At 39.0% G+C, this 27,918-nt stretch overlaps 1 protein-coding gene across 2 annotated transcripts in view; it reads left to right on the plus strand.

Moving 5' to 3' along the window:
* The window catches only part of GRID1 (glutamate ionotropic receptor delta type subunit 1), a 552,748-nt gene that overhangs the window by 492,837 nt on the left and 31,993 nt on the right, over positions 1 to 27,918 (plus strand). For both annotated transcript variants that reach the window (XM_054163347.1, XM_009901703.2), the window contains exons 9-12: positions 4,259 to 4,360; positions 5,925 to 6,122; positions 8,007 to 8,331; positions 8,957 to 9,095. In XM_054163347.1, coding sequence (XP_054019322.1) covers positions 4,259 to 4,360; positions 5,925 to 6,122; positions 8,007 to 8,331; positions 8,957 to 9,095 — 764 coding nt within the window. The remainder of the gene's footprint in view (positions 1 to 4,258; positions 4,361 to 5,924; positions 6,123 to 8,006; positions 8,332 to 8,956; positions 9,096 to 27,918) is intronic.

The raw sequence follows: 27,918 nt of genomic DNA on the forward strand, positions 1-27,918 counted from the left end.
CTTTGTAGTCCTCTGTTCTCCTAAACTACCCCTGAAGTTCTGGACTAGGTGTTAACAGATATTTCCCCTCTAGGTTTTTCCTATCCATTATGTAGAAATTATTGTAAATGACAATAGGAGAAAGATTCTATGTCCTAGACTTTAATTATTCTCTGGCTGATAGTTGATTTAATACTTAATTGATCTTATGCAGAAAAAACATTTTTCTGATACTAATTTGCATTTTGTTTTAATGTAATATTTCATTGAGTTTGAGCTCTTTGAATTATCTTGAAATTTTCATTCCAATTTGTATAAATTTCTGCTTGTTACTATGCAGCTGCTTGCTGAAGTACATTTTGTTTGCAAAATTAGAAGTTTGTTTTCTTAAATAAGAATTCACAGGATTAATACAATAGTGACTCAGTTAATTCTACTTCTCTTCTCTTAATTTTGAGATTCCTTTCATGGTTTGAAGGGCATCATGCTACTTGAAGGGCAGTCTTCATGTGGCATCTTAATTCTAGACAGTTGCTGTTTATCTTGCTGGCTTCTCAGAAGAGCAGTGATGTATATCTGTTTCCTTACATGTGCCAGTTCAGGTCAATTGTTCTTTCCTACTCAAATCCCTCATTCTGTGTTCTTGAATATTCTTAATTTTCTATTCTAGACCTATGCTCAATTAACTTTATACAAATGTAACTCTCAGGATTCAATGGTATTATGTAGGTTTGCTAAGTTAAATCACAATTAGTGGTGATAGCCTGGGACCTTAGATTGTTCCTGTGATCTTTCTACATAGTTTCTCCCTGCTTGAGTTCTAGGAGTGGCTTCACTTCAGCAGTATGGAATGGATTTTTCTACTGGAGATTAAAATATCTGAAGTTTTCAAGTATGTGGGAAATATGCCATTCATCATGCAGGCTAAACCAATACCTTTGACCTTTGTGAATGATAACATGCCTCCGTAACTAGTCTTAGACATGGTGATTAAACTATTTACCTGAGATATGGGAAACTGATGAGATCACAGGCTACGATTTGCCTCCTGGAACCTGAATGAAGTTGTTCCACATATGAGAATGTCCTGGTACATATCAGTAATGTTCAGAACAAAGTCCAGTACTGCAGGTTCAAGAGGCATACTTTAGATTATATGCTTGATCAGTTGATGTTCCTAGGTGGTCTAGCCATGTGATTGTTTTGCTTGTGTGCTGAATGTGTGTGTCTGGAAATATACATTGCTTGTGGAGGTTGAACACAATGTTAACATTGTGACTTTTTCTCTCTATGCTTAAAAGGCTTCTCTCTCTATGATTAAAATGTAGTAAGTGTTGGTAAATATCAGAATCATGTCTTGAGGCAGAATTTTCCACCAAATTACCTTTTTGTCTGAATTTCATGTTTGTTTCCTCTGGTTTGTCTTTAGTGGATGATTTAGCTTCTGATGTCTTGAACTATAGGATTCCCAGCAATATGGCTTGTTCATAAAAAGAAGCTAGGAAGTAGGTTTAAGTTGAAAAGCTTTCATAAAATATCTCTTTTCAAAAATGAACTCCCAAGGAACTTGAGGAAAAAAAAAATAAAAATTAAAAACCAAAGCCAAAACCAAGCACCCACCCATTAAATATATGTTTGGGAGACCACTGGTTTTGGAAATACATTCTGTAAGTGCTGATTCTGCAAGCAGTTGGTTGTCATAATCAGATCTAAAAGACTTTTATCTCCTATCAGCTGATGGCTGTGCTATAAACTTTGGCTTCAGACTTCTGGTAGGAGCACAGTACATACTTCTACAAAGAATGAAACTCTAACAGCTTTATCACATAAAAGCAGTACTCATTGTGTTTAACAGTGCTGGAAATTAGTTTTTTAGGCACTGATCTTGACAGGTCAGCTGTCATAAATTGATAGACTTATCTGTTAATATATCAGTCCTATAAACACAGTTCTGTCTGCAAAAAGTGGAACTTAAATTGGCACACTTCTGAACAAGTTAAATGTTCTGAAGCACAAGGATGCACAGGACAAATTCCTTCTGGAAATCATTTTCCTTATGTTCCATTGATCAAAGTTTGTTTCTCCATAGAAAACATTATGGAGTTCTGTGTTCAAATGAAATATGCTCCTTCTCCTTCCACTTACCCCTACAGCACAAAAGAGAAGTCTTTCTCTTGCTCCTTTTCAAAAAAAGAAATGAATTTATAATTTTGCACTGACCTGTCTCAGCTCCTCTTTGGAATTCTCAGTGTCAATGCAGAATGTGAAATATAGAGTCTAAGGCCTTGTTATGAAATCAGAGTTTTTGAAAGGAAAAGGAGTCAAAGGAGTTGAATCCATGATGTAATGAATTAATGTGTTACATTTTCCTTTTTTTAATGTATATTTAATCACCATCTGTAGATTGTGCAAACCATTTTTGCCAAAACCCTCCATGTATCATTATAATATACTTGCTTCATAGGGCAGATGGAGAAGACTTATACAGTGAACTTTCTTTACAGAGACACAATATATACTGCACACACATATACTGGTCTTTGAAGTCTGTTGAACCACATTGATTTATGTCAGATGACAAATTTGTCAGTTTTCTTTGGCAACAGCAAAACCTAAGAAACATCAGAACATATTTCCTTAGCAAGCATCTACTTTCAAATTGAAAAGATCCTATAGCTATATTTATCAGCCTGTATTGCTGCAGACCCATTTGTGTGCAGAAACTCACCTGTCATTCCAAGGTGGCATCATGGGGAGAGTTTGCAATCTGAGATACTTTTGCTTTCGGAATTGTCATTAGAAAGCTGAGTATTTTTCAGTCATTCCCTTCCACTGTCCCCCAGATGTGGATAAAAGGAGATGTAGCTTAGTTGTTTGCTCTCTTGTGTCTCAGCTTTGAAAATTTATTGACTATAGAATAATTCTAATCTGTTGGGATAGTTATGGTGGCTGAACATTCACTGACTGTCCCACTCTTTTCTAGTTCCCTGTTGATCAATTTAGTGCAATGAAACAAAAATAAAACTACACAGATCTCTCCCATCACATTTCATTTGTTGGTTTGCTTTTGAGGCTTTAGGATAAAACTGAAGTCATAGAAATAAATCATGTAGGACAACTAGCCATGGGCATTTTCAGTGAAATAAGTTCTTTCCAAGAAGGTTTTGACTTGTTACATGAAAATTAGCTTCTGGCAGGAAGAAGCCACATTTCACAGATCTTGGACTATGTTTAATTTCTAAAGGGCATGCCTTCAGCTAACAACACTGCTCCCATGTATGTGAGCATAGTATTGGTGTTCAAGAGTAAAGCTGGGGGGGCGGGAAATGAAGGAAGCAGTTTCTACTTGATGACACTTCTGAACAAAATGACACCATGGATTCTGTTTGAAGACAAAAGGAGTTTCTGACTGCTGCTGAAGAGCACATTTAGTTTGAATAATCCAAAGGTCACTTAAGATTGACTTTTTTATTGAACTTTTTATATTGGATTTTACTACATTTCTCTTCAGAAAATGCAATACAATTGATTTTTAAAGGAGTACATTTAACTGAAAAATAAAATATTTAGATGTAATGCCCAGAGAGATATCCCGAAAACATTTATTCAGGTAATTCTAGCAGATGCATGATGGACTGTTAGATATGGGGTATCTGATCTTCAGAAGCCTGGGAACTTGAGAAGCTGTCATTGTTTTACCGATGAAGTAGAAGTAGGGCAAGAACAAAGAAAATTGGACTTTAGATAGGATCTGAGGAAAGTCCAAGAGACAAGAGGAAACAGTTTGACACCATAGAATCTGTGTCAAGAATTTATGACTATCAGTGAGCAAGAAAGTTGTGCAGCAGGAATGAAGGTTGGTCTTTGATAAAGCAGTAGGGAGTAATTTGGGAAGTAGGAGATCTCAGCAAAGAGGGAAATATGGAGTAGTGAGACCACAGATAATTCTGAGGACTCTCAGGCAATATAAACTTATTGAAGAGAAATGTCAAATCAGAGTGATCTAAGTGAAATAATATGACAAATACTACAAGTAATAGAGCGGTTATATTGCAGGCATAAATGAAAATACATTCCAGCAAAATACTTGTTTATGTCTGTCCACTGAATCTCACTAATTCTGATGCTGCATTAAAAAAAGAGGCCACAAATCTCTCATCCTGTCTATATTAGTTCTGGATTTGGTCTGGATTTGGTCAAGCTACAGTTAAATCTTTATGTAAATGCCAGAAGATTTCTGCCTAACAGTCCTTCAGATTTACTGTACTTTCTGTTCTAGCTGGCAACGTGGGACTCTGAGAAAGGACTCAATGGTAGCCTACAAGAACGACGTCTGGGCAATGACTTACAAGGATTGACACTCAAAGTGGTGACTGTCTTGGTATGATCCTATTTGAGTTCAGGAGACAAAATGCTCAAAATAAAAAAGGCATCTGACTGAGTATTTTGGGCACTTCCCGCAGTATTTTTCCCTATCACTTTCAGTTCTGTATTTTTGGATGATCAGTTATATAAGCAAAGAAGATAGATCATGACCTTTTATTATTTTATATGAAGCTGTATGCTGACAGAGATACTGAGCATTTGTTTGTTTGCTTATGCTGGTTTTCTGCATTGCAATTTCTATACTGGGCATGGAACCAGCACAGAGCTGGAGTGCACAGGGGTGCATTCCAGATACTGTGCCTTAGCTCAAATATCCAATTTCCAGCATTTCATGGATTTTAAGATCAGATGGGCCAATTATGATAATCTAATCTTGGCTTCTGTACACTGCAGGCTGTAAAATTTAATCAAGTGTTTCCTCCATCAAGTTCTTAAATGCTCATTGAGATAAACTATATCTTTTAGAAAGGCACAGTCTTTCCAAAAAATCATTAGACTTTTGGGACTACTATGTGTTAGTATCCAGAGTAGTGGCAGAGATCCTGTTAGCTAAGTGCTAAACTTTGGGCAAAGTATGGCTTGCATGCATTCTGGCCTAAAATATGGTAGCTTGCAGATTGCAGAGTGTGATGCCTTTTTGTGTGGTTTTGGGGTTTTGTTTGGGATTTTTTTGGGGAGGGTTATTCCTCTTCTTCTGAATCAGGGCGCAATTAGAAAGTGCTGCATAAGGCATTCCCCCAAGTCTCCAGTTTTCTTTCCTCTTTCTGGTGACAGGCAATGTTATGCTGCAGTTTATGTGGGAGCTATCAGATACCTTCAACAAGAATGTCAGCACCGGCTTGTATAGATGCTGAACTGCAGTTGTTGTGCCACTGGTAGCCCTGGTGCTCTCCTTCACTAGAGCAGGACTCCCATGCCTGACAGAAAACATACCATCAAATGCTACATTTACTTTGTCCCTAACTATACTTTGATTTAAAATACTCCAGGAACCAATACCCATGAATGCTGTTCTTTGAATTGTTTTTAAGATTTTAAATATTCACAAAATTCAGCACTTGTTTCAGTATGTCTCCTGGATAAAAGATTAATCATTATCTGTAAAAGATGGCTTTCTAACCCTAATGATCTGAGATAGGTGGACAGTAACAATTTTCCTACCTAAGACTTGTGCTCAATTTAATATCAATGTTCTAGACAGCTAGTTAGGATGCTAAGGTAGGTGTCTGTGCCCTCTTCATAGTCAGTGACAAAAGGCAGGTACTTCACAGAGCACCAGGAAGCTCCTGTATGAGATTGAATTCTCTTCTGAGCGTCTTTCTTTTCTCGAGAAGTGAAGAAAACCTAAGGTCATGGATAGGACTCAGGTGCTGAGGCAGTAGTATCTGGTTGGGATGCCTCATAGTATTCTGCATGGCCTACAGTTTTTGCCCCAGAAGGTCATGTCTCAATATTTGTGCAGTGCTATCCAGAATTAACTCACAAAACATCCTTTTGCTAGGAGAAGCAAACTAAACAACTTGTTTCAAGTATCATTTAAGATACTGTTTTGTTCTCAGGAAGAACCTTTTGTGATGGTGGCAGAGAACATACTTGGACAACCAAAACGATACAAAGGATTTTCCATTGATGTCCTGGACGCACTTGCCAAGAATCTGGGCTTCAAGTATGAAATATATCAAGCTCCTGATGGCAAATATGGACAGCAGCTTCAAAACAGCTCCTGGAATGGCATGATTGGAGAACTCATTAACAAGGTATACAGAGAAGGAAGAAAACCAAAACAAAAATGAGACAAAAGCAGCTATTATTTGGAATAGAGTGTCAAAGATTTGTGAGGAAATTGTTTACATTCTCATCTTCCTCAATTCCAAGCTTCAAGAGAATGAGTTTAGGATGAAAGCACCAGTGCAGAATGCTTCTTACCTATGGGTGGTGTGATTGTCGTGTAAACTATGCAACTTAGGATCCTATCTATAGGATAGGAACTATAAAACGTCTATTGTTTTATTTACTCCTAACTGTTCTGTACATGATTTATGTTAGTGTAAATCTGTGTGTTTAGGTAGTTTTAAGAAGAATAAGAAAGGACATGTATGAGAGTGAATGACCATAGGAAACAGAGGAAAAAAATAATATATCCTTTTAAAAAAAAAAATTCCTGATATTTTAAATCTTAGCATTATGTCTTTGCTACTTGTTTCTAGGTGTGGTTTTTATTTAGGTCACTTTGTGACAGTGTGTTTGACAATGATCCACCGTTTGACTTCAAAACAGCAAAAGCATCCCTAGTAATATACGTAAGGAAGTGTTTTAAGGGACCAGAACTTGAACTAATCTCAAGGTTTTTAATTCACTTAAAACAGAGAGGAACAATTTTTTTTGTTTGGTTTTTTTTTAATTACAGTCTTGCAAATTAGGAGTAAGTTAATTGAACTCCATTGAAATAAATGGGGAAAGGTCATAGTTTAGAATCTTCCAGAGAATTAAATTAGAGTGTGTTTTGTTCATCTTCACACTATCTGACATGGGACAAATGTTAATCAAGAAGGAGAATCAAAGGAATTAATATTCCATGTTGCTGCCCTTTGCAGAAAAGGTTACTCTTCTGCAGTGAAGCTATTACTGAAAGTTGAAGCTTTCTCATTATCTAGTAAGCAGGCAGCTCAGTATCTGCTAAGCAGATATTTAGGAAGAAATAGACACGATTAAAGCAATAGCAAATATGTGTAGGATAATGGGATATTATTGGTTGGTGCTAGGAAAATAAAAGAAATTTTTACTTACTTTGCACCAACATAAGCTGAATTTCATTGATTTGAAAATGCAGTAAGAAGTTACTTGGTAATTGCTTCCTCTGAAGAAACAGAGTCTATTATGATGTTTTATAATGGTATTTCTGCCACTAGCTTTTCCACCGACTCCAAAGGATTTCAAAACCAACTTCCCTCACCTAGCATGTGCTTTACCTTCCCAATAAAACATAGTGTTGAGAAACAAAAAGTAATTTTATTTTTTTTTTAGAACTGCATTTATCAAAATGGAAAAATATTCAAAATTTAATTGCAGCTCTTCAAAAGCTTTGGGAATCTTATTTATCCACTCCTGTTTTATCTTTCATTGAGTTTACATACTCTTTAAGGACCTTCTGTGTGTAAAACCTACTTGCTTTAAATGTTAAGGTCAAATCAATTTCAGGAGCTACATTACCTTTGATGCATTCTTTACAGTTACTAGTTTTTGCAGTTGTTTTATTCATTGTAAAAACCAAACAGGCTTCCCCCCAGTTGTCATATGTCTATGTCATAAATATGGGAAGTTGGCAACTCTGCAGGGAGAAAAACAAACATTATCTTTTTGCACCTTGCAATGAAATACAGAAGATAAGTAAATGGTGTTTCTTTTTGCTTGCAGTGTACCAGGTTAATATGGTTTGGAGTTTTGAGCATCCTATGGAAAACAAGTGAGAGATGAAGGTTAAATATGTTCCATTCATTTCAGAGAGAAGTCAGGGTGACAATTTTTGTTCTAGAGCACCCGACACTGCTTTAGACTGTGCAATTAACTAATTTTTGGATAATGAAACTGATTTTATCTTTTTATATTATATTTTTAGACAATCTGTTGCATTTGTCTTGCAGAGAGCTGACCTAGCTATCTCAGCCATCACTATAACACCAGAACGAGAGAGTGTTGTGGACTTCAGCAAGCGGTACATGGACTACTCCGTTGGAATCTTAATCAAAAAGCCCGAAGAGAAAATCAACATCTTCTCTCTCTTTGCTCCTTTTGACTTTGCGGTGTGGGCCTGCATTGCTGCAGCCATCCCTATAGTTGGTGTCTTGATATTTATCTTGAACCGGATTCAGGCAGTCAGAGCGCAGAACACTTCCCAGCCCAGCCCTTCTGCTTCCTCCACGCTCCACAGTGCCATCTGGGTGGTGTATGGCGCCTTTGTTCAGCAAGGTATTACTCTTATATACACACCACTAATGGATGTTCAGAAATTGTCTGTCTTGAATAAAGCAGGTCAGGACATGTTAGTCTTGGCCAGAATGATCTAAAGATGGAGGAGAAAGCTTGTGTGGAGAGGCTGTATGTTTTCACATTGTTTGTAATGTTGTGAAGAGTAACAAGGAATAACAGTAATGCTTCAGTCGTAGCAGATTTGAATACAACACAGACAGCACAAAAGTCATTGGAGAGTTTTGTGGGTGTTCCCCAAATCTAAAATGGTCATTATATCCTAAACACTTTCATGGTTTAATTCATACATATTAGTTGTGCTGCACCACAAAACTTTCTTATTTATCCTGTTCTGTAGATTCAATCCTCAACAATTCTCAAGGGAAGTATTTTGGAAGATGATTTTTTAGAACAGTATCCAGGGCAAGAGATGAACTGGAGAAAGTTGTGTGTAAATAATCAGTTTTAACAGAAACAGTACTTTTCTCACAGTGAAAGGGCAATCCAGAGGGGAAGCAGAAATGCAGAGGGATAGCTCCAGCAAAGTCATTCATACCAGGGTGCACAGAGTGTGGTTGTCGATGAAAGCTGCTGAGAGACCCTCATTTTCTCTGTTGGTTTGTAGGAGGTGAATCTAGTGTTAATTCTGTGGCTATGCGCATTGTAATGGGAAGCTGGTGGCTCTTCACCCTTATCGTGTGCTCTTCCTACACAGCAAATTTAGCAGCATTTCTCACAGTGTCAAGGATGGATAATCCCATAAGGTAAGAGCCTCTTCTTAACCTGAAGCTGGAAACCTGGATTTCACAGAAAGGTATTATCCATTTGAGCACTCATTATTGCAAGGAGATAACTCTCTAATAAAATACTGTGCTTATTTGCAGTGGCTGCTCCTTTCTTCCCCCCTTCCTTCCCCCCTTCCTTCCCCCCTTCCTTCCCCCCTTCCTTCCCCCCTTCCTTCCCCCCTTCCTTCCCCCCTTCCTTCCCCCCTTCCTTCCCCCCTTCCTTCCCCCCTTCCTTCCCCCCTTCCTTCCCCCCTTCCTTCCCCCCTTCCTTCCCCCCTTCCTTCCCCCCTTCCTTCCCCCCTTTCTCCCGTTTTCCTTTTCCTTCTCTCTGTCTTCACCTTCACTCCAACAACCCCCAAGAAGTTTTGACAGGTGTGTGTTGGGGACAATGACACTTTAACTGTGTATTTTTTCCAGAAGAAACATCTTTTATGTTTATATGCATTTTGCTTAACTAGAGCTTTCACTGATTCAGCTGTCTTTATTTCTTTGCTGAACATGAGAGGGAACTGCTACCTCTAGGGAACTATATAACATTTCACTTTTCCCTTGTGTGTGTAGATTTATGTTCTCGGTGTTTTGATATATGCTGTTATTTATACTATTATTTGCATGTAAGGTAAAAGAGGTGGTCTTTTAAAATAGAAATGGCCAAAATATAAATGGCCAGATTCAATGGCATTATTTGCAGGAAAAGCTTCTTCTCAAGCAGGAAAAGATAATCAAACCTGACTCCAGGATAATAGATGTAATATAGCAGTTGTTTTATTAAATTTATATATAATTCTCTACAGTTGTGTTGGCAATATTGTGATGATGAATTATTGTTTCTGTAACAAACCCGATATATCTTGCACCTTTGACTTCTTTTCCCTGCTGTTTGCCTACTAATCCATACCCAATGAGGCTATTTCAATAGATCAGGCCTCTGAGCAGCTCCAGAGAGCTGCTGGTTCGTTGGTGTCAATTTGTATGTGTGTGTAATTTATTTTCCTTCAGAAAAATTACAGACTGAAGAATATTTTTTGTTTTGGTATTTTCCTCTGAAAACACAGACAACATTTCCACCTTCATAATGAAATGGAGTACTGGGAGAGGTGTTGGTCTTCTACAGTCACTGCTGACAGGATTAGAGCTGAGTATCTTATGTCTGACCTGATGGCAATAGAGTAGAAAGGTGGCCAGAAGACAGGCAGTGGTACGCAGGCTCTCCTCCTAGAAAAGGCTGAGCCAAGGATTTTAGGTGCTAGTGACATGCCAGTCTCATTTAGGGTTGTATTGGGAAAACTGGACCTGTAATATTTGTGCCTGGCTCCTGAAACAGAGGCATTGACACTTACATGCTGCTGGCACTTAGCAAAGCTGCTTTTTGCCACTTCTGTGGTATCTGCACAGAAAGACATTAAAAAATGCATTTCTCATAAGCACAAGTTTAATGGGACCTCCAATTCTCAACCTGCCATTGTGTACTTGCAGGTAGTGTAGTACTTTGTATGTATATAGTATTATAATAATGAAACTAGGCCAAAAATGTAACAAGAGTTTGGTTTTAAATTATTTCTCTGTTTGGCCAAAATAGGTATTTTTTAACAGTAAAAGAAATAAGAAGTTCAAGCAATTTCTGAAAATAACATGAGAGAGTAAATAGTATAAAACTACCACAAGAGTATGTGTGAGACCTGTCTGTAATGGAAAGAATATTAAGCTCAATGAATAAATTACTCTTGAAATGCAAGAGAGAAATAGCTATCTGGAGAGCCTGAATAATGATCTCCAAAATTCCTGAAAGTTCTAGTTCCTTCATGGTAGAAGAAATTGTCCATTTGATCACAGAATCACAGAATTAACCAGGTTGGAAAAGACCTTCGACATCATCAAGTCCAACCTATCACTCAACACAACTGAGTACCTCTCAAAACTTTGAGGCTGAGACGTTACAACACCTCCGTGGGGGTTTGATTCACTTTCCTATTAAAATGAAAGGACATTGCTAAGAATCTTGAGGACAAGAGAACTTTTTTGGCATGAAGGAGCTGTTTGGTGTTGCTTCAGGACTTCAGAGACCAGACACAATTTTACTGTTAGACATGGCAGCTGAAGAATGACAATTAAATGCCTTTCTGTAGGTAATGGTTGCTGCCAATTTTGAGGTTCCTTGTACAAGGATATAGAGGATATAGAATGAAGAAGGCACTCTACTGTGACCTGCCAGCACCAGCAGATAATTCAGGTGCCAAGTCATAAACATCTAAAGTAACTTAAATTGCCCTAAGGTTCACCACCTCTGCTCCAGCTACTTGACTACAAGGGCAGGGGTCACTATTAGGTGTATTCCTGAGGTAATCTGAAATGATAGCTGTCTGAAAGCTCTTGATTTGATGACTGGTTGGCGTAACTGAGGCTGTTAAGGGACTTGCTTGTGTTGGCTTCTCTATGGCTATTTTACCAAGTTTGCAGAGTGAGAGATCGATCTGGAGTAACCTCTCTCATTGAAAACTGGGGCCTTAGGAGACAGGACAAAATTAACTTTTTTGGAAATTGTTGAGTCTTCATCCATTCCTAAGCAATGATGAAGATATTTTCATGCCCCCACTCTTTAAGAGAAACATAAAATATGCCAGATTTAGAACAAATAATTTTCCTGAATATATCATGGCCTAGTGTCTCAGTTCCCAGTACTGCTTAGCTTCAGCCCTGTGTGGTGTGGATTTTTACCTTTCTAAATTTGCCTCCTAGCTTGCCTGAATTTTATCATTCATGGACCCAGGAAGGAATACTTATGTCAAATCCGTTTATCCCCACCCAAAAAATGCACAATGAATTATAGCTGTAAATGTGCTTACCAGCTGAGAACTACCAAATTTATCTGTGAATACTTCTGGTGTTAAGAAACCAACCCCATGTCCTCCCAGTAAATACATGCTATTATCTCTACCTCCATAGAGAAGTCCTCTGGTATTCAGTACTGCTGCTGCTAAATTGCCAGCAGGAGAGAAAATAGTATCATGGTGCTGTGGTAGCTGCAATGTAGCTACGATTTTCATCACAAGACTGACTTTCTTCCCAAGCCCACTGCAAGATGCCTAATAACGGTTGTTTCAGCATCACATTTAGCATGTGTGGTCTGTGACTAGCAGAATAGGCACATGCTGGATTGAATAACTAGGTATCAGTCAACGTGATGATTACCTCCGCAATTTCACTTCTAAACAAGGGTGTCATAGAAATCATAAATGGTATTTGTTAGAAGGGGCTTGGTGAGACATTCCCAGAAGCAAAGTTGAGTGTTGGAAGGCAGATTTTTATAATTAGCACATCAGAAGAAAGCCTGCTGATGAGGGAATACTTTTTTACAAAAACTGATACTGGCCACTCTCACAAGGCTTTTCCACTCTGCTATGAGTTTGGGGGACTCCATGTGTCTCACAGAAAGGTGAAATACCCTGAGCAGGAGGCACCTTTGATATGCTGTCTATGTTTCTGTATTTTCTGTCAGAGACTTCCTAAATACCAAATGGGTTCCCAAGTGCTATGCTTTCCACGTGCCCAGTTCACATGTAAGAAATGTGTCTGTCTTGGCAAGAACAAAAATCCTTCTTAGATTTTCCCATACCCTTAAGGGCTTCATCACAAGTCTGATAATGGGGAGAGGCACTGGCTTTCTTATCTGGCATAACTGTGCATGCTGCCTTGCTCCTCACCTCCTGTGTGCCTATTACTTATCCTAGTGGTACAGGGTGATAGGGAGGATCAAAATATGGTGTTTGAGATCCGCATCAAAATATGTGGCCCCTCAGGATACTAAGGATAGCAGAAAATAGCATGAACCTTTCTTTGGTGTCTCACATTTTCCAGTTGCTAGTGGTAGGTACATCTGCACCCGTTTGCTCTTTTAACACTGCTTGTTTGAGGCCTCTGTCCAAATTATCTCTTGTGTTCTCATCTTCTCTCTGTCCCAAACTTACAACCAGAGAATAAAGGCAATGAAGTAGTTGCATCAGAATTTCTGCATTCATGGAGATTCGTAGGCAGGGCAGTGAACTATCAAGCAGATTTCCTGATTGTATGTGAGCAGAGGAGCGTGATGTTATCTAGTTCCAAAAGAGAAGGCATGTTTTTTGCAGATGTGCTGGTGGCAACCACATTGCAGCTCAGGCTAGGAAACTGTGATCCATGTTTTAACTTTGTAAATAAGCAAAACTTCCTTTTTGTTTTTAACTAGAAATCTAGGTAATGTTTATCACTTGCATTAATCCTTGACAAATTTATTTAAACCCAAATTATTTGCATTTACTCTTTTAATGTCTGCCTTTGGAACTGTATGCCACTGAAGAGTCTTCTAGTGGGTCAGTCTGTCAAGTAAGGGCTGAATGAGTTTGTTCTTTCTTTTGTCATATTAAATTTCCAAACAGCCCTTGGATCTGCTGTCTGACCTTCCAGTTGTAATTATGAGTTTAATTAGCAGTGGCTTAACTTCCAGCTTCATTTCTTGTTAACAAGCCAGCTACATGCAGTTCGGTAGTTGCACAGATATTCTGAAACTCAGGTTTAGGAGTACTTGTCTGACAAGAGGTTAAGAATCATGCAGGAAAAATAGGACATAAAAATGTAGGCTATTTGCAAGTTCAAAGGAGTTTAAGATCTTATCAAATTGATCTTTAACATTTGCACATGCTATGTATGGATGTTATGCTTCTCTATATAGGCAATCATGAACTGCATACAAATGTTATATCTGCTTTGAGTTCACAGCTGTTGTTGGATGATTTGGGATTTTATTATTTGCATTTTAATCCCAAAATTTCACATGTTTTGGTGACAGGTGAAGATTTACTGCAGCTTAGTTGAGCACTTGGAAGACTTGGGTGCAAATTCTATTTCTACTATAAACTTTGATCCTGTCAAGCTTAGCCTCCTCTCTGACTCAGTTCCCCTTATGTATAACAAGTAACAATCATTTCATATCTCACATGGCATGTTGTCAGTTTAGCTGCTGTAAAGATGATGTCCATAAATGCCTGTATTACAATAGCTCTGCAGGTATCTAAAAAGATAGATTTTCTGACTTGCATGCAAAGCAATACCAAAATATTTTAAAATAAAATGAGTAAAGTATTTAGAAGATGTCAGCTAGAGGGAAATGAACAAAGGTTTCATCTGTTGCAGTTAAGTGGATTTGATAGGGTTGGTAGCAAGAACCTCACAGGAATCCCTCTGTATTTGCAGTGATATTTGCCTTGAAATTCCTTGTGACTGAAAACAACCTTTCTGTTGTTAATATTGTACGTGGCTTTTTAAATATTGCATTGGATTTTCCTTTGTTATGTTTAATTTGTATTATGTTTTGCAGTGTCTGTGCAGCACCTCGGGCACGTTGGCAGGAGGCATGTATGAATGAGCATGATAAAAAATAATTACCATGATTATTATTTAAGGCCTTTGAGCAAAAGCTTCAATCATTAAATAACTAGATTAAGTTCATCCATAAAAATGAAGGCTAAAAATGAGTGTAAGAAAGATGCAAGTGAATGAGCAAGGGCAAATACTCTAAACTTTTTTTTCTTTCCAGAACTTTCTCTGTTTAGACCACAAGGAAGAAATCTCATGCAGAATGCTCTGCAGCCTGTGCAGCAGGGTAGCAGTGCTCGAGGGCAGAGCTAGCCAGCTGTTTGCCTTCGGGCATTGTTCAGGACAAGATACTGTGTTATTGTCAGTGCTAGAGCCCCCATTGTCTTTTCATTTCACTTTCTTTGATGATGTTGCCTAGTGTCTGCTTCTGGGAAACCTGGAGCTTCGCAAAGTCTGAAACCTTTTAAAAAGCTTCCTGAATGTGAACATATGCCATTCAGCCGTGGCTTAAAATGGATCCTAATTACTTGTAATTGAGCAAGCAGGCAAGCATAGAAAGCCAAATATTTCCCAAGAACATTTTTCTGGGAAAAATGAGAATGCACAGCTGAAAATCAAGCCTGCAATCCATCTCTCCAGTTGCCATTCTAAAAATATGGCTTATACTGGAGATCAATGGCAAACCAATTGCATACCCTCTTCAACTCTACCTTTACGACGCCTATATTATAGCATCACTTTATTTATTCTTGTTACTGGGAAGTTCTGTGACTTCAGTGGGTTGAGACATTAATGTTCAGATGCACACACAATTTAGAGAAGAAAATGATTTGGATATGACATTAGCAAAATCTACCATCTGTGCAAGTAATAAAATGATTCAATTATTTATTTTTCTTTTTCTTTTTTTTTTTTTTTTCCTTCTCTTTTGCTTTGGAATGGTGAAAATTCAGCAAGAGCAGCAGTTCTCATGACAGCCCATCAAAACACACAAGCTTGGTTAAAATCTGAGATTTGATATGCAGTCTCCTCAGCTTAGAATGAGTCATCTTTTATGTCAGATTTTCTCATGTTAATATAGGTTATTCACTGGCTGCCCATACAGTAGCTTTATGCTTCTTGCATACATTAAATCTCACTAGCCCCTGACTTCAACATTTTTTGTTGCCATATGTGGTTTCTTCTTAGTATATGGATACTACCTGTGGTTTCTTTTGTTGGGTTTTATTTTTTGACTCCTAAGGGATAAACAATACAAAATGAAGTAATAGAAGATTTTTACCCAATAGGATATTTATATTTCTATTGTTTTTCTGTAAAGAAGCTGATTTAAAGTCTTCTATAAACTGATAACAAAATCTAACATAACAGGATATTAACAAGGCAAAAATAATGATTACTGTAGCAATTCAAATAAAGATGGCATTAAAGCTTCAGACACTTCCTAACTGTAAAGTCTACTTCAACTCTTCATTTTTTAAGGACAAAAACAGGAGTAGGAAGCAAATCTTTGTGGTAAATTTTGTTTTGGTAATGGATTGTGGATGTGGAGAAACCACTAAAGCAGGCTGGCCAGTTCGAGTTCAAGTGTTTGAGTATTTGAGTTTTACTCCTGCAAAAGCATTAATATTTTCTTCCACTGGATGAGGTAGATATTAATTTGATTTACAAGTGCAAAATAACCTAACTGCTTGTCAGTGTACAATTGTATGTGTTTGCCTGTTGGCAGTATTCGCCAACATATCTTTTGGATCTTTTTGAAACTGCTGCCTGGAATAAAAACCAAACCAAACCAACAAACCCAAAGCAGTCTGTAAAGTTACTTGTATTTTATGCCATTTATCCGTGCTGATCAGAGTAATTCGTGAAACAGTAGGCCTGTTTCCTTAATTGCTGTCGGCTCAGACAGGGCATACATGAGCTTCCAACTGTGCTAATCTGTTGTGTATTTTGGAAACAGCTTCATTTGCTTCTCATCTTGCACAATTCCTCACCAATATATCCATGTGACCGGTGGTTCTGTTATTCTTGTGCCATGGTTTTGTGGCACCAGAATTTCTCACACACCTGGCAGCAAAAGTCATTTTCCCATCTTTTGTTCATTACCGTATATTCAATGTCAGCAGGCTGACTATGAGTATAAGGAACATGCACTGATTGTTTATTTCTTTATATTATTCTGGAGGGAGGGAAGGAGGAGAGGGGAATAAAGGAAAGTTTCCAGCACAAGCAGAGGAAAATTGCTTGCCCAGCCATCCTCCTGGAGCAATGGTGTAGGTGACAATGACTAGAATCACCATGCTATGGGCAGTCCTGTGCTTTGCCTTAGATGATCTGTCTTTCACTTTTCAAGGTTTGAATTAATAGCCTGCCAGAAAAATTAAGTAATCATTGTACTTCCTATAGCCAAGGAGGTCAGTTCATACAATCAGTTCAAAAAGTGATCTCTGGGAGCAAAGTTCTGCAGCCATTCTGTCAGATTCTAAAGACTGTGCATGCCTGTGCTGTAGATTCCAAAGCTAAGAGTTGCATTTTTAGTGATCTTAGTGCAAAGACATTTGTTTCATGTTGTGCTGATGAAATCACCCATGGATCAAGAAATCAGACTTTGTAGGGGATAGCTGAGTTTACAGCCATGTGTCTTTTTGCCACCTCTGATGTGGACATAGGAACTTCAGTAGAAGGATGACATAAACAGTTTTGTCCAGTTACATCTTAAATCATATTAGCAATATTCATTCCTATTGTGAGAAGGATTTATTTATGATTCTCTGATATTTTTTTTCTCCTTTGCATTTGTACCAGTCCAACGAATTTTTAGTTTGTATGCACATTTAGTCAAATGAATGCATTACTCTTTTATAATCACTTAGAGAAAAAAACCCACTCTTTTGGTTTTCTGCTGGCATTATAAAAGCTTCTTATAATTTCTGCTTATATTTACTCATGTTACGATAGTTTGCATCTGTGTCTTTAATACAATCTCCTTCAGGAACTGGCAGCACTTCTGTAGTCATTTATCCTTTAAATCAGCTTCTCAAGAGGCTTTCTTCTCTGGTTCTTGACGACTGTTGAGGTCTGGTCTTTTGAAATTAATTGTTTTTATATTGTTGCTCTTGTGGTTTGTTTTGTTCCTCAGGATAATGAGCTCCATCATCTTGTAAACACTTTCAATCTGCTTACTGTTCTCTTTGACATATTAATTCAAATCTAAAATAGCCATTTCCTTTGTAAATGTCTCATTGATAGAAGATCGTTCATACTCACACCTTAAATGATACATAGGGTGGTATTTTATCTTCTGAAATAAAAGTTGTTCTGATGCCTTCTAACATATTGCCACTTAAAGAAAATTATTTTAAAATTACTCATGATGTGGAAAAAAAAATAAAAGAAATTAAAAGGAAGGGAAAAAGGAAAAGAAAGGCAAAAAAAGGAGAAAATAAATATGAGAAAAGATGAAAAGAAAGAAAAAGAAAAGGAAAAGGCAAACCACACTTTCAATAAATGCATTGTATGGGTGTTTAGCGATTCTTAGTTTTCCTGAATGCTCAGATGCTCCTGTTTGTTACCATGATTGCTTTCCTAGTAGTTCTTAGTTCCTGTGTTGCTAAGGATTTTCTAGGGGGAAAGAAAACTATTCTGGAAGTAGTACTGTGTTTATAAGGACAGGATTGCTCATGTTCTTTCCACTTCCTGGGCTCATCTGACTTACTAAGCAATGTCTTCTTCTGCATGTGTGTCCCCATGTAATATAGTACAGGAGTGTTTCCAGACTCATCTGGATATGATGGAGAGAATGGTGTTGTCTTAGAAAAGCAACTCTGCTACAGATGCCAGAGTTCCATTACAAGAATTGTAATCACATACACTAAAGTTGTTTGCCTTCTAAACCATTAAAACCAGCCTAGGAGAATAAGCCACTGATTTAATGTAATTGATTTATGAACAGTTATAGCTCCCTACAAAAGAATAGAAAACCATCAGTCAGAATGGGCTGGATGTTAACTACTATGCTTCTTTCATATGGCAGTAATGCGATTCCCAAGCTCATATTTCAAGGTATGTAATTAGGCTATCCAATAAAATAATTAATCTCAATAAAAGGAATAGCTAGTTGTTTTTGATGCAGCACTGTCAGTTTCTCTAGTATGAAGTTTAGTGTTCAGGTGAGACTCATGTTCAGGGAAAGGACAGAGAGGTAAAAGGGCAAGGTCTCATTTTTTGTTTACCTCATTGTATGTCAGGATGAGGTGGGAAGTACGCCATATACCAAGTGCTTACAATCTAGTCTTCTGAGAGACAGGCAAGTGGGCCTCCAGCCCTTAATATAAGCATACATAATGTGTGCACTTTAGACATCAATAATAACTGATAAAGGCTATATGTGCTGTCAGTATTAATGAAGAGCCTATGTTTTGATTTCCCAGGAGTACCCAGCACATGATCTAGCAATCAGGATGCCTCTTCAGAGCCCTTTTATTTTCTTCTCTTCTTTCTGTCAACATTGATAGCTTGTTTTACTCCCTGTGGTATGGGAAGAGTGTGAAGCTGTTTTTCAGCATCACTTTGTACCTCTGACAGATCTGAGCTATGAATTTTTCCAGTCCCTCCACATGGGCTATGGAACTGCTGACACTGGTGCAGACTTTCCACACAGAGGTCTTTGCTCTTGAAACTTGCAACAGCTCCTAATAAATCAAAACTTAATAAAGAGTTGTGTAGAACTTTAACACACACTGGGATTTCATGAACTTTGATGTAATAAATACTTACAGTATAATATACCAACCTAACAGCCATGATATAAAGTACCACTTACCCTGAGTAAGGGCTTTATAAGCCAGTACCAAGGTGCCAAGCTTATCCATTCCCCACTCACTTTAATTAAAAATCTACTCTTCATCACCTGAGTGCAAAACAGAACAGCGGTGCGATCAGTACTTTTAACACCAGTTGAGAAGGCAGACAGCAATTTCTCTCAATCTCAATCATTAATCTTCATTAGGATTTTCAGCTTCCAAATGTGAGTGGTGGATGACAAGAGCGTAGCAAGCAATTTAAAGTGCATCTGCATAAATAACAGAGGTAGTTTGTAATTTTCATTATAGGTAAAAATGTGCGTCAGTTGCCAGATGTGTTTGATTCAGACAATATGATTTTCAAGCCAACTTTATGATATGTTTGATTTAGGTGAAGTGACTAAAACCTGCTGTTGGGACTAAGTTGCTGTTAAACACCAGCTGCAGCTTTAATTTTAATTAATACCTTAAAGAGTAGAATACCTTGCTTTATTTGACATTTTAACCCTTCAAGCTATTCAGAGAAAGGTTACAATGGCAAAAGGGTTTAAAGGTAAAGCAAGAAAATATTCAAAGGCAGTCCAGAGTTTGTACTTTTGCCCCCTAAAAATGCTACAAGCTGTTTAGATCGTAGAATGGCTTAGGCTGCAAGGGACCTTGGTGATCATATACTGCAACCTCTCCACCATGGGCAGGGACACCTCTCAACTAGACTCAGCTCCTCAAGGCCTCATCCAGCCTGGCCTTGAACACCCCCAGGGAGGAGGCATCCACAGTCTCTTTGGCAGCCTATTGTAAAGTCTCTCCACCCTTGTACTGAAGAACTTCTTTCTAAGATCCAGTCTAAATGTTCTCTCTCTCAGCTTAAAACCACTCCTCCTTAAAGTCCCTCTCCAACCTTCCTGTAGGATCCCTTCAGGTATTGGAAGGTAACTCTAAGGTCCCTCCAGAGTCTTCTCTTTTCTAGGCTGAACAATCGCATCTTGGTCACCCTATCTTCATGGCAGAGGTGTTCCAGCCCTTGGAGCATCATTTTGGTCCTTGTCTGAACACAGTCCAGCAGGTGTGTGTCCTTATAATGGGGAGACCAGAAATGGATGCAGTATTCAAGCTGTGGTCTCACAGGAGCAAAGGAAAGAAGCGGAATCACCTCTCTTGCTTTGCTGGCCACACTCCTCTTGATGCGGCCTAGGATATGAGTTGCTTTCTGGGCTGCATGAGATGTTTTTCCTATTTCTTCTTTGCATTTTTCTTTCTTCCTTACTGTTGAATGGAACATGTGTGGGTTAAAGACCCTGACAAACCTGTATTTTTTTAGCAGGACTGATTATTGTGGATTTGAATGATGAGCAACAACTGCTCATACCTTCTCTGAATCCCTTTCCAGGCATTTAACTGAATCTGTGGACATCTTCCAGGTGTGCTGTTATGCCAAATCTTTCCTTGATCAGTTCTGAAAATCTGCCTGGTCATGTAGCAGCTTAAATGTGGATCTGAGATTAAAAATTAAAGCCCCAGCTTTTAAAAATCTGGACATGCATCTTAAAAAAAAAACCAACAAACCCCTAATGTGATTACTCTGACAGTCTACTCCTTTCCATTGTTAAACTGCAAAAATGGTGGCCAAAATGGCCAAAATGGCCATTATCTCAAGGATATTCATTGCATTGAATCATAGAATTGGTTTTGTTGGAAAAGACCTCTAAGATCGTGGAGTCCCACCATCAAACTAATACCACAGTGGCCATTAAGCCATGTCCCAAATCCCCGTGTCCATGTATTTCTTGAACACCTCCAGGGACAGTGACTCCACCACCTACCTGGGCAGCCTATTCCAATGCCTGACCACTCTTTTTGTGAGAAAAAAAGTCCTAATACCCAATCTAAACCTCCTCTGGCACAATTTCAGGCCGTTTTCTGTCATCTTACCACTTGATACTTGAGAGAAGAGACTGACCCCCACCTCACTACAACCTCCTTTCAGGTAATTGTAGAGAGGAATGAGGTCTCCCCTCAGCTTCCACTTCTCCAAACTAAACAATCCCAGTTCCCTCAGCCATTCCTTATAAGACTTGTTCTCTAGACCCTTCATAAGCTTTGTTGCCGATTCTCTGGACACACTCCAGGAACAAAATGTCCTTCTTGGATTGAGAGGCCCAAAACTTTTTGTTAGAAATATGGGAAAAGGTGTGGTGAAGAGGGGTCCTGTAAATGTCCTTTGTAAATATAAAAGAAAGACTACATTCTGACTTAAGTTCCTCAATTAGCATCAGATAAACTCATATGTGATTATAAATGCCCAGCCATGAAACAAACTTCATCCAGACATCATAAGCTATGGGGCATTAGTGGATCCAGTTTTAAGTTGCAAATTCTCCATTGCTGCCACTATGAATGGAGTTACTTGTTGCACTACTGGTTGTTTTTAGAAACATTTGCAGTCATTCTGTAAATTTGTAACTTCAATCCAATTTTACATCTTTTTTCATAACTTCTACTGTAAGGCCCATCATGGTTCCTTTACCATATGGTAATAATGCAGAAACTACAGGACATCCAGAAAGAAAATATTTATTACAGATAATTAAAAAACAAAACTAAATCGGCAATCTAAGTGACTTATGCTCTTATTGCCTGGAGGAGGTTTGGAGAAGAGGAGGGTTGGAAGTATAGTTAGAAACATCAAACTGGCAATCAAGAGATGTTTAGCTTATTTCTAGCTGTTTAACAGATTTCTTGATGTGCGGTGCTGGAACAGAGCCAGTGGCAGCTCTAGGCAAAATAAACTTCTACTATCCAGTGACAAGTCGCGTAGCACTTGCACAGATCACTGCAGATGATTGGAGTTGCCAGGGTGGTCCTAAGGGCATCATTTAGAAATAGCAATGGATAGGAATAACCAGAGGTCTAATTTTGTTTACAGAACAACCTGTTTTACTGATGATGATGAGAATCCACTTTGATTTTTGGATCCAAATTTGAGTCTCACAGCCAGAAAAACTTTTAAGTTCTGATTTTGGTTTCTTTTTTTCTTTTAAATGGGCGTGTTTCCTATATAAACCACTTGAAAATACTAAGTAATTCTGTGAGCAATGGAACACAGCTTTATTGTATGGATATTTGTCCTACATTCCCCACACTTTGCCTTTAGCAAAAATGCTCCAGATTGTCCAGAGATCAGAAAAGTAAAAGAGAGCTCTCAGGTGACAAGTAATACAAGCTTATTTCTGCTTCATCTTAGACTCTTAGAAACTGCACAATGATTACAAATGTTTTGCCAATACAATGTGTGTAGCTAGCAATTAATTACTATTAAAATCATAAACATGACAGTGTACCAGCTATTAATAGCTCAACGGTCTTTGCATTTCACTGGGTATAAACATACTGCTTGCTCCTTTCTTTAGAAACTTAACCATGCTGTAGCTCTGCAGGAATTCAGACTCAGTGAAATCCCATCTGCAGTGACATCGTTACTGTGGGGAGAATTTAGGAGACATTTTAGTTTAGGTTTTTTTGCCTTTCTCTTTTCATGTGGGAACTGAGGCTAGTGGAAGTTTTTTCACAGAAATGAAATCGTTGTGGAGGCTGTAGAAGTTCTGTGCTTCTAGTACTTTGTGTGCATAGTATTTGGCTATTTTGTTTTGCCATTTTCTTACTGTTCATACTTCTGTCTCCTAACTAAGAACACATAAGCGTGCTCTCAGCAGTACTGGCCTACCTGTTAGCTGTGCTAGGTACCCTAAAAAAGGAAGTTCTTTAGGGCAGCAGGAGAGAGACTGTCCTGATCTTACTCTGGAAACAACAGAACTGTTGCTATCACATGTGGTACAGGGGGTATGTAGCAAACCCCCTCCTCCTGTGGCAGAAATAAACTGGTATTAGCTTTCTTCCCCCAATGAATCCATAACTGAATATTGTATTTTGGTTGCACCTAATAGAGGGCAATGAGTCCCAGTCCAGACAAAGGCTCACAGATGTCACCACACTGACAGCAATTGACCATTATTGTCATGAAAACATCTGCTGCAGTGCCCTTACCTGCTGAGGAGTTCAATCACTGTTTGTTTTAAATATAGTAAAAGTATGTAGTTGGCATGGCAACGTGTTCTGTGACATATGCCAATTGATTATTTTTTCCACTGGAGGAAAGTCCCTGCTTCTTTGAAATCACATATAGCAGCTGTTCCTGCTCCACTGATGGCAAGCACATATATAGCCTTAACTGCACTGTTTGTCTCCTTCTGTGAGTTGGAAATGTTTAGTCCTGGTGTGAATGGTTGCAACTGCATTGATTCAGTGTAGTTTAATCTGTCGGTGCTTATGGCTTCCTTTGTAGAAACTCCCATGAGGCTTTTTCTGTTAAGGCTTTTGTTTAAAGCAAATGCTATTTTTCATGGACAGCCAATGAAATGAGTTTTATATGAACTATAAGATGATATATTTACTGGTGAAGGACTTGATCCTGCATAGAGTATACTACACATGCAAGAATTACTGCTAGTATCAGCTGGATACCTCCATCAGTAAAGTTAAAATTTTGCTCAGTGTATTTGCACATCGCTGCTTTGCACATCACTGCATTGAGACAGAATTAAGATCATTAAAGTGACTTGATTTGCAGTGCAATGGAACAATGCAGAATTTGATCATGTCACTATAGAGAAGCTGGCAATTTGATGATTGATTTAAGAGCTCAGCTTTATTATCCATAATTTCAATGTAAGTCAAAGAGATGCACAAATTAAAACCAAGAATCTAATTTTTCTGAAGTCTAAGATTATTAGACGTGGAGATAAACTTGTTTAATTTTAATGTCCTCTGTTCCAAGGCTACTGCCATTCTAGCAGTACTTTGAACAATTTCATTGAACTCACTAAGAATAATATTTAAATTGGACAGTGATTCCACAGAATCACAGAGTGTTAGGGGCTGGAAGGGGCCTCGAGAGATCATCCAGTCTAAGCCCCCTGCCAGAGCAGGATCTCCTATACCAGGTCACACAGGAACTCATCCAGGCAGGTCTTGAATATCTCCAGAGAGGGAGACTCCACAACCCCCCTGGGCAGCCTGTTCCAGTGCTCTGTCACCCTCACAGTGAAATAATTCTTCCTCCTGTGTCCATGGAACTTCCTATGCCTCAACTTCCACCCATTGCCCCTTGTCTTGTCATTGGGCATCGCTAAGAAGAGCCTGGCTCCATCCTCTTGGTACTCACCCTTTTTACGTATTTATAAACATGAGGTCACCCCTTAGTGTCCTCTTCTTCAAAATGAGGAGCCCCACCTCCCTCAATCTCTCCTTGTGAGGAAGATGTTCCTTAATAATTTTTGTGGCTCTGCACTGGACTCTTTCAAGCAGTTCCCTGTCCTTGTTGAACTGAGGGGCCCAGAACTGATTGCAATATTCCAGATGTGGCCTCACCAGTAGAGAGGGAGGAGAACCTCTCTCGACCTACTGACCACACCCCTTCTAATACAACCCAGGATATCACTGGCCTTCTTGGCCACATGATCGCATTGCTGGGTCATGGTCAACCTTGCATCTACTAAGACTCCCCAGCTCCTTTTCCTCTTCATTGCTCTCCAGCACGTCAGTCCCCATCCTATACTGGTACATGGGGTTGTTCTTTCCCAGGTGCAAGACTCTACACTTGCCCTTGTTGAACCTCATCAAATTCCTCCCTGCCCAACTCTCCGGCCTGCCCAAGTCTTGCTGAATGGCAGCACAACTTTCAGGTGTATCAGCCACTCCACCCAACTTGGTGTCATCAGCAAACTTGGTGAGTATCAGGTCCAGTAACACTCCTCTCCTAGTTGGTTCCTCCACCATTTGCATCAAGAAATTATCATCAATGCACTGGATGAACCTCCTGAACTGTGGGTGGCTGGCTGTGTAGGCCTTCCAGCAAATATCTGAGTAGTTCAAGTCCCCCATGACAACCAGGGCCTGCGATTGTGAGGCTGCTGTCAGCTGTCAATAGAAGATCTCATTGACTTCATCATCCTCATCAGATGGTCTGTAATAAACACCCACAACAGTGTCACCCATGCCAGCCTGCCCCTTAATATGTACCCACAAACTCTCAACTTGCCCCTTATCCACCCCTGGGCTGAACTCAACATATTCTAGTTGCTCTCACATAGAGAGCAACTCCACCACCTCACTTTGTTGACCTGTCTTTCCTAGAAAGTACATAGCCATCCATGACCACATTCCAGTCATGTGAGCTGTCCCACCATGGTTCTGTAACCCCTTGACTGCACAAGGATCTCTAACTCTTCCTATTTATTGCCCATGCTGTGTTTGTTGTTGTACAGACAGTGCAGGGAGGGAGCTGAGCACACCGATTCTACCCAATCTCCCTTCACCTCTAGTTCTGTAAATGAGCCCTGCTAGTTCTTGTCCTAGAATCCTTTCCCCCCTGTAAGATAAGGCTCTCCCACGTACTAATTTCTATCCTGGTGTCCTACAAAACCAGTCATTATCAAAGAACCCAAAGCCCTGCCTGTAGCACCAGTCTCAGAGCCAGGTATTTACAGACTGGCGTCTTCTACTCCCTTCCATATTGTGGCTGGGTACTGGAAATAGTTTATGCATCTTACATCCAGCTTACTACACAGTAGTACCATTCCTGGAAGGGCATGGAACAAATGTTGGAAATGTATAGAAATACGTTGCAATACTTTTGTGGGTTGTTGTTGTTGTTGGGCTGGGGGGGGGTATGTTTTGTTTTGCTTTGCTTTGGTTTGGTTTTGGGTTGGGTTTGGTTTGTGTGTTTGTGGTTTTGTTGTTGTTGGTTGCTTTTTTGGGGTTGTTTTTTGGGGTTTGGGGGTTTTTTTTGTCTGTTCATTGGTTTGGGTTTTTTTTGTTGTTGTTTTTGGTTTGTTTTGTGTGGGTTTTTTATTGGATGGGTATTTACTTTTTAGGCTGCAGATGCTAAGGAGAGGTCAAATCTAATGTTATCTCATTATTTAGCTAATACTTTGCTGTTTCCAGTATGACTGAAGGTTTATTAAGTATTGGTGATGTTTAGGGACATTGGCTAGTGTTCTTTCCTCCATTTTTTAAATGGAATTGTGCTTTTGTAACTTGGATTCAGTAAGACAGCAAAACTTCTCTCTGGTTTCCAAGTCAATGAGACTATCATCCCCTAGTGGTAATTTATGTCCATAACAGCTGGATATTTTTTTTTTCTTGGTCTTTAAGCAGTTAAACTATTCAGTTTGGGTAGACTAGTCTAAAGAATATTTTTATATGGACTTTGAACTCAGTTTCCAATGTCTTAAGCCATGTTCTACTTTACATAAAACTGGATATCTGATTGTTCATCTGTGAATACCAGACTAAGGCTCAAATCCTTTGCTGCTTCACAAATGGATATAAGAAGCAAGCAGGACTCAGGTCAGGACTCAGATTCTGCACAGAAGGCTCTTTTGCTCATGAGGAAATTATTCCTACCAGCACAATACTACACACAACACTGATTCAGCTTTGCAGACATGGTGTATTAGGAAAAATTTCCTTGCTGTGAGAGTGGTCATAGGAACAAGCTGCTCAGGGAAGTGGTGGAGTCACCATCCCTGGAGGTCTTCAAGAAACGTGTAAACTTGGCACATCAGGACATAGCTTAGTGGTCATGGTAGTGTTGGGTTGATGGTTGGACTTCATGATCTTAGAAGTCTTTTCCAACCTTAATGATTCCATGAATCTATGATCTAGGCAGAGCAGTTTAAAAAGTCTTATCATCTCTGAGACACTTTATCTTGAGAGCAGCCATCACTTAAAATATGCTGCATTAAGCAAAAATTTCTAAGTGCTGGTTTCCTTGGGTAAGAGAAGAACATAGCTTTCTCTGCCAAATATGGAAAAAGCAATCTGTATGTTACTTAGGAATTAATATTCATTAGGACACTTAATTAATTTTAGTTGAAAGGAATTTTTTATATCGTATCATTTGATAAAGTGCTGCGAAGGGAGAGGTTACTCTGAAGTGTACTCACAATGTGTAAGAACAAGGGTAGAGCACTGATCACTACTTGCATATCTGACCTTAAGCTTTATTATTCCTAATGGTATCCACACAGATTAAAAAGCAGGAGCTAAGCATGAAACATCTTGCATGATTTAGAACTAATACTGTGAATTCTGTATTACTGAAATATTGGTTTTCCGTAAGTAATAATGGACTGGAAAAATCTCCAGTTTTACAGTGTCAGAACATAGGTACCTGTGAAGAATAAGGAGAAACTACCTCTAAATCAAAGAGTTGTCAGGATTTTCCCATTACGGTTTTTCTCATGTTAAAGCCAAGATAAAAACCTACATTAATTGCTATGGTGTGAAAGATCATGGTGCTGAAAAGACTATTGGCCTCTTTACAGTAAGAGACATAGTATCATAGTATCAATCAGGGTTGGAAGGGATCACAAGGATCATCTAGTTCCAAACCCCCTGCCATGGGCAGGGACACCCCACACTAGATCAGGCTGGCCAGAGCCTCATCCAGCCTGGTCTTAAACACCACCAGGGACAGGGCCTCAACCACCTCCCTGGACAACCCATTCCAGGGCTCCACCACTCTCATGGTGAAGAATTTCCTCCTCACCTCCAGCCTGAATCTCCCCACCTCCAGCTTCATTCCATTCCCC

This window comes from Dryobates pubescens, chromosome 8, assembly GCF_014839835.1.
Source record: "Dryobates pubescens isolate bDryPub1 chromosome 8, bDryPub1.pri, whole genome shotgun sequence".
NCBI classification, from domain to species: domain Eukaryota; kingdom Metazoa; phylum Chordata; class Aves; order Piciformes; family Picidae; genus Dryobates; species Dryobates pubescens.